The following is a 6,879-nucleotide window of genomic DNA, read 5'->3' as shown; positions in this document are numbered from 1 at the left end:
GGCAGTTTTAGAATATATTTTGTGTGCAACATACAGATATGATTTTTTATTTATCTATGTTTTTGGAGAGAAAACTGTTTCCTGGGTAGATTAAAGCCAGGAGGGGTAAAAAATAAAGTGACTGGAACTATTTTTTTTTTTCACTTGCAAATTTAAACAGCAACTAAACTGCACCACCTTAAAATAACCACAAAACAGCAGAACATTGGCAAATAAATGTACCTTTTTATTGGATATTGAGGGCATTAGTACCAAGAAGGCACGGACCAGACTTCATAATAACAAATCTTTTTTTTTTCTTTAACTACAGGGTGACAAAAAAAAAAAAAATCATTCTTTCCTGAATGAAGATCCTTTCACAGAAAGGATTATGGACACAGACATACAGACTCTTACAAAGTGTAAGTATGACCATACATTGAAGTCAGACAAGAAAGTTAGAACAAATTCTGAAGACTTTAAGGACATGGGTTATGACTGTATGGCTATGTACCTTAACACATACTGTTTTAATATAAGAAACATCACCGTCCATCAAAAAACGACTTGAGACATTTTCCATTAATGAGAAGAAATAATCATAAGTTTAAAACAGTGGAAGAAAAAAAACTGTAAGAAATATAGAGGTTGTCTTTACTTACATAGCAGTATCAAATGCATGTATTTGTTATGTATTACATAAATGTATTTTTTAAAACCTTGTTCAGATGCTGTATTGCCAGTATGTGAAAAGAGTGAGTCTGAATGATAATAGTTACTTAAAGCTGTACTGGGATGACTCAGAAAAAAAGATAACAGTGCTGCAAAATGACTGTAATGAAGTCTTGTATGAGTTTGGAAATGCTAACAACATCTGAGCCGCAGGGACAAAATTACACATCATGGCGCTCAGCTTAGTGACAAAGTTGGGGAGTAAATAAAAGAAGATGGAGTTTGACTACAGTTATCACGTTATTTGTTTGTTTTTGCTGATTGACAGTTGTAAAACAACTCTGTGAGTCTCAAGATGTTAAAATCACAGCGTCCCCTTTTCAGATGACATAGAACACTAAACACTAAACACCTGTCGGAAGAGTTTGACATTTGGGAAATGTGCTTATACACTTTCTTGCAAAGAGTTAGACTGTAAGATTGATGCAGCTTTCACGTCTGCAGGATGAATACGAAGACACCAGCAGCAGCAGGTTAGCTTAGCTTAGCATAAAGAATGTCCAAAGGTAACTAAATCCACCTCCCAGCACCTCCACAGCTCATTCATGAACACATTACATGTTGTTTGATCTGTACAAAAACCCAAAGGGTGAAAACAACATGTTGTGTTTTTATGTTGTGTTACGAGACAAATTATTTCCTGGCAGGGAGCAGTAAATTCCAGGCTAGCAAACAGTCCTCTAATGTTGAATTATTGTTTTTCCACCTTGGCTTTTGTACAGCTTAAAAAAAACCCCAAAAAACATATCAGGTGGTAATTAGTGGCTTTTCTGTGCTGGAAAGTAGTACCTTCAGATAGACTGAGGCTCTATGCTAAGCTAAGCTAATCGTCCTATGGCTGTAGCTTCATATTTAGTCTACCAACATGCAAATGGAATAGAGCCTCCAACCCAACTCTCGGCAAAAAACAGTATTAAGTGTATTTCCTTCCTTTACTATTACTTCCTTTAATATCATACAACAGCAGAGTCCACTCGTTTTCAATAGTTTAAAGGATCATTTCAACCAACTGGAAAGTCATCTGAAGAACTTAATCACTAAAGGTTTATTTTAAAATCAAAACGTGATTCTGTGGTCATGATGAAGATTGCGAGTACGAGGGTGTGTTTCAGCACACACAAGCTAAAAAATATGATGCTTGTACCTTTAAAAAAAAGCATCATGTGTCAGGCAAAGCTGTAATGGTGGCACTTTGAATTTGAGCTGCATGATTTATGAGTAAAATGTTTTGTTTTGTTCCTCTTTTGTCCTCATTCATACCAGCGGATCTGTGAGGAATAACAGCTTGTAACACATCCTGTCAGCTTCCACAGTCTCACAGGGAGATTAAAATTATAAAACCAGTCATTCTTGTTTGGAGCCACAAACCTCGCACGTCCCTAATACTGTCACATACGTTTGCTTGTAATACTGAATGAAATCAACTGCACGCAGAGTAACTGTTCAACATACACAAGTCTGGACAGTTCATACAAAAATACAACATGTGAAGAGATTTCAGGTAAGACGACAGGATGCAAAATAAAAAAAATGCAACAAATTCCAGTTTAAAACGACAGATGAAACGAAACAGGACAACAAGGATGAAACGAAAGTGAGCAGAAAGGAAGACGTGCACGTATGCATCAAAATGTACAGTTTGTTTTGGCTGACAGCCAACCGGGCTCCATCTTGAGTCGAGATTACAGGGAAGCTTTTGTGGCCACAAACTGAACGCGTGTCGGGACACGCAGGAACTTACTCGACCTCATTCCTCCCAGGATTTCACAGGACATGAAACAGTTTGAAATCAAGTCTTTTTGACATTTAAGATGCTGAAAAACTGGCTTGATCTGCTTAAGTGGTGTGTGTTCAAGGTTTAAAAATAAAGTAGAGCTTTGATTTCTAATGGCTTGGATCTTTAAAAATGACTAAGGTGTGTGAGGAGGGTGTGTGATTGTCAAGGCGAGGGTGACACCTGCATAGTGTGATGAAGGCACATCAGGTGTGTGTTCATGTGATTAAGAGTCCATTCTGAGAGCGGGGAGTTGGCACACTGCACTTCCTCTTGAGGTAAAATGAAGTGGCGTTGGAGAAACTGTGGCTGCTTTCTCTCAAGGGATTATGGGCTCGTCTTATCCCGCCATAACTTCGAAATGTTGCTGTCATGGTTGCACACTGAGAGTAAGCTGGACATTTCAGTTTATTTCCATTTCTTGTCTTTGGTTCGTAGCTCAGAGTGATTTTGTCCTTTGTGTCCTCCACAGAAAATCTTTGATATGCTCTTCATGTCTGTGCGTGCATGAGTCTCTGTCTGCTGTAAGCCTTCAGTACGTGCATGCACACCAAGTCTTTTTACGACTTTGTGAAACAGGCAAACACGGCATGTGGTTCTTGAAACCGGTCTGGAGGACACAGATTTGAATAAGAATGTTTTTTTAAAGAATATGACAAGATCCCTTTTGTTTCCTTTCGCACAGGGGAGCAGCTCGGGTTCCGCTTTAAAGACGCAGGTTCTCTTGAACCCAGTGTTTGTTCTTAAAGTTTTCAGCCAGAATCCTCCATGTTTGTTCGTTTATTAAGTGTTATTCGTCTGAAGTGAAGGGACAGCCGACTTACTGCCAGTTTATTCATCGCTGCCAAGAATAGAGACCACCTCTCCAGCACTCTCTCATCTCCTTCCCTGAGGGCTGAAACATCTCCACACAGACATGGACGAGCGAAAAAAGGTCACCCTGAGGTCGCCTCGTTTCCGCCTCCGTCACACCACGAACTCTGGGACCTCTTCGCTGGTCAGGTCCAGGGAGAAGTACTTGTTGGTTCTCTTGATGGGGAACGGGTGCTGCTCGCCGAGCATGCCGGCACGCTGATCAGCGAGGCCCTGGTAGCCGCCGCCGTCGCTCAGCTCCTGGGCGCAGCCGAATGTGTAGCTGTGGGCGGTGTCCTGGCAGAGCTCCGCCCACTGCAGGCAGTCCTTCTGGTAGAGTCGGACGTCGTCAAGAGACTGGCTGTGCCGGTCAGTCGAGGACTGAGGCTTCCTGCACGCAGACGTCTGCAGGTGGAAAGCATCAAATCAAACTGTGAAAAAGCTGCAGGCCATCAAACATGTAACACTGTTAATCATCATCAGTCACGGATGACAGAAGTCACTTTGTAGTCATACTTTAATTAACTTTCACTCCTCTATTGTGCTTTGGCTTTCAGCTGGATTTACAGTTCTGCATTAAGGTGTTACAGTGTCAACATGCAGCTGACTGTTAAGTGCCTGATTCAAGCTGTCACTACACACTGAGGCTGCAGTGGCTACAATGCAATATGACAATAAACAACAACAGCAAAAAAGGATCCAAAATAGCATTTTTCACTACAGTTAATGCATTTCTATAATACATTTCTCCAGACATTACTTGGTGTCTCTGAACGTTGTCATGTGTTGTGTATTGTGCTAATACAAGCGCACACAGTGTTGTGAATCAAATCTGATGTACCTGCGGCAGAGACTCGATGCTCTGTCCTCTCATCTTGACGACGGTCTCAGAGGAGCTGGAGGTGGAGGAGCTGACGTCTTTCACTATCAGTCCTGTGGAGAACAGATGATAACATTCAGCTGCTGTATTAAACGACTCTTCATCAGCTCAGTGTGGACTTGCTTGGTGTTAAAAATGATAAAGAACATAATTCACTCTGGGTTTGCATGCTTCTTTATGGCTGTTTTTCCTGTCTGTGCACTGTGGGTAAATAAATAACAGGAGAGAAACAGCGAGGCAGCATCTGTACCTGAGTATCCGTTGCTCTGATCAGGCGACATGGTCAACATGTCCTCAGTGATGTGGATACACAGATCCTGGTCCAGGGCCATCTCATGAAGCTCCTCGTAGTCTTTGGGGTCGTCCACCAGCATCTCAATCTCTGAGGCAACAAACGTCGTCTCAATTATGAAAACTCAAAACAAAATCAGTACGATAACTACAACGCCCAACCTGTAATCTGCATGTTTTGAATGTCTTGTTATTATCTTTGGAGCCGTGTTGGTGCAAGGCAGTCACTGTTACTAAAACACTAAAAACAATGAATGACTTAGGAAGAACATTATATTGCTACTATATTTATAGCTTGTCTTAAAAATGTTGATATTTTTGTTTATTTTTAAATCAGTCAGTGTTTCCTCTACATTCATTTAGGAGTGGCGGGCCGCCATTCCCAAACCCTTGCTGCCGCTCCATCAAATTTCTTTCTTTCTTTTCTTTTTTTATTTTATTGTCACAAATACACCACCACCGCATGTCTGAGAGTCAGAGGAGTGTCGTCTTGGAAAATAGGGCAGCAACTTACTGGAGAAAAGGTAGACTTATTAGCTTAAGATAACTCCTAATAGATTTTACAACTTAAATAGACATTCGCAAAATATCGATGGCCAGCTAACGTTACGTAAGATACCGGTAGCTTAAGTTAACTGGGCCCAGTGCCAACTCAGTGTCGCTAACGTGAGTAAACTAATTGATAGTATTAAGCTACTATTTACTTGCCATGATGTAACTGCTGACTGCATTTTCAGATGAGCTTGTTCATATATTTCTCTAAGAAGAGAAAGACAGCTGATGAAGATGACGCTAGTCAGGTATCATTAGCCTTTTACTGACTCATAAATGATGACGGTTGGGTAAATTGTGTCCATTATCTAACGTTAATGTTTTATGTAATCGTATAAGACAAGTAACATTAGACAGGGAGGGGCAGTGGAACAAAGTGAAGGAGAGCAGAGTACAGCGGGGGGAGAGCCGAGTGAAGGAGCAGGAGAGCAAAGTGATGGTGCAGCCTCTGAGCCTTAGAGCTCTTCTATAAAAAACCCAGAAAAATTAATTGTTCTGAGCCTGGGTGCAAACTTTGCCACTGATTCTACAGCCCCATCAAGAAATTATTATTTATTGTTTTTATTTTTAATTCATTTAATTTTACTGTTTTATTTACTTCTTGTCATTTTTATTTTTACATTCAGCCTTTAAAAAGCACATTTCAAATGGCCATTCAATAAATAGGTTGTAACAATAGGTTGGTTCAACAGTTAGCATTTTGGATGAAATATTACCTGAACATCTACTCTCCGTTCTTACCGTCATCATCTAGGATGCGTTCCTTGCCGCTGCTCTCGATGCCGGAGGTGTGTGAGCTTCCGTGGCTGGTTGTTGACGAGCTGCAGGTTCGTAGGGGCCTGTGTGGGGCCTGACCGGGGGCCCTGAAGCTGTCTGTCTCAATGCCAGAGGTGTGCGAGCTGCCGTGGCTGGTTGTGGAGTGGCGGGACAGGCGTTTGTGATGAGACATGCTTCCTGCACTGCTGCCGCTGGCCCGGGAACGTTTGTCCAGGTGCTCCATGTCCAGTTCGAGAGCATCGCTAATGTACGACTCCCTGTACTGCTTCTTCTCTGAAATCAGAGAAACACAGACACATTATAATATTAACAACAGAGTGGATACTGTTCAAAATGTTTCCATGTGCAAAACTTAAATTATACCCCTTAAAGCAATTTGGGATAGCTAGATGTGAAAATCAGTACAGCTCTAACATCTGTCTGTTAGCTTAGCTTAGCTTAGCACAAAGACTGGAAACAGGGGAAACAACCAGCCAGCCTCTGGTAACAAGAAACAAAATCCATCTAGAAGCACATCTTAAGTTGACAAACTAACTCTGGCTGGCTCTAAGCAGCTGCCAGGCAACAAACAGAGCCTCCAGGAAGATACTGGTCCCTCCTCTGTTGTATTTCTGACAAAGTAGCTGCTCAAGGACTAGGCGGCACTGAAAGGTTTACATCTTTTATATTACTCTGTTTTGGCAGTCTGTGTTTCTGGCACCACTTCACCTACTTCCAAGCTGCCGGAGAAGAGCAAAAAGTCTAAAGAGGTCAAAACTCCAGCAACATTTGTAGTATACAGAGCAATGTTAATCTTTCAGCTTGTGGCCTTCGTTTGGCTCATAATGAAACACGCTATGAACAACATTTAAACAAGGTAGGTATGAAGCAGAAAAAAAATATATCAAAACGTAAAATAAAACATAAAAGACAACCCATCATATACATCCATACACATATCAGCCAATGGGACACCTACAGTGATGGGTGGGTATGTGGGCTTACATGCATTCATACACTGTGTTTTGCTGCACAATGTAAGACAACATAAGAAATGAAAGGA

General features: G+C 41.3%; 1 protein-coding gene across 1 annotated transcript in view; it reads right to left on the bottom strand.

Annotated features, from left to right (window-relative positions):
• Positions 1 to 207: 207 nt before the first annotated feature.
• frmd6 (FERM domain containing 6) overlaps positions 208 to 6,879 on the bottom strand; it is a 29,368-nt gene continuing 22,696 nt past the window's right edge. The window contains exons 11-14 of the mRNA XM_070979870.1: positions 5,802 to 6,110; positions 4,468 to 4,599; positions 4,179 to 4,270; positions 208 to 3,742 (exon numbers count right to left, since the gene is read on the bottom strand). Of these exons, the coding sequence (XP_070835971.1) occupies positions 3,452 to 3,742; positions 4,179 to 4,270; positions 4,468 to 4,599; positions 5,802 to 6,110 (824 nt within the window). The 3' untranslated portion in view covers positions 208 to 3,451. The remainder of the gene's footprint in view (positions 3,743 to 4,178; positions 4,271 to 4,467; positions 4,600 to 5,801; positions 6,111 to 6,879) is intronic.

The sequence above is a fragment of the Chaetodon trifascialis genome, chromosome 14 (assembly GCF_039877785.1).
Source record: "Chaetodon trifascialis isolate fChaTrf1 chromosome 14, fChaTrf1.hap1, whole genome shotgun sequence".
NCBI classification, from domain to species: Eukaryota; Metazoa; Chordata; class Actinopteri; order Chaetodontiformes; family Chaetodontidae; genus Chaetodon; species Chaetodon trifascialis.
The sequence above is the reverse complement of the archived record's forward strand: the minus strand, read 5'-3'. Positions and strand labels throughout refer to the sequence as shown.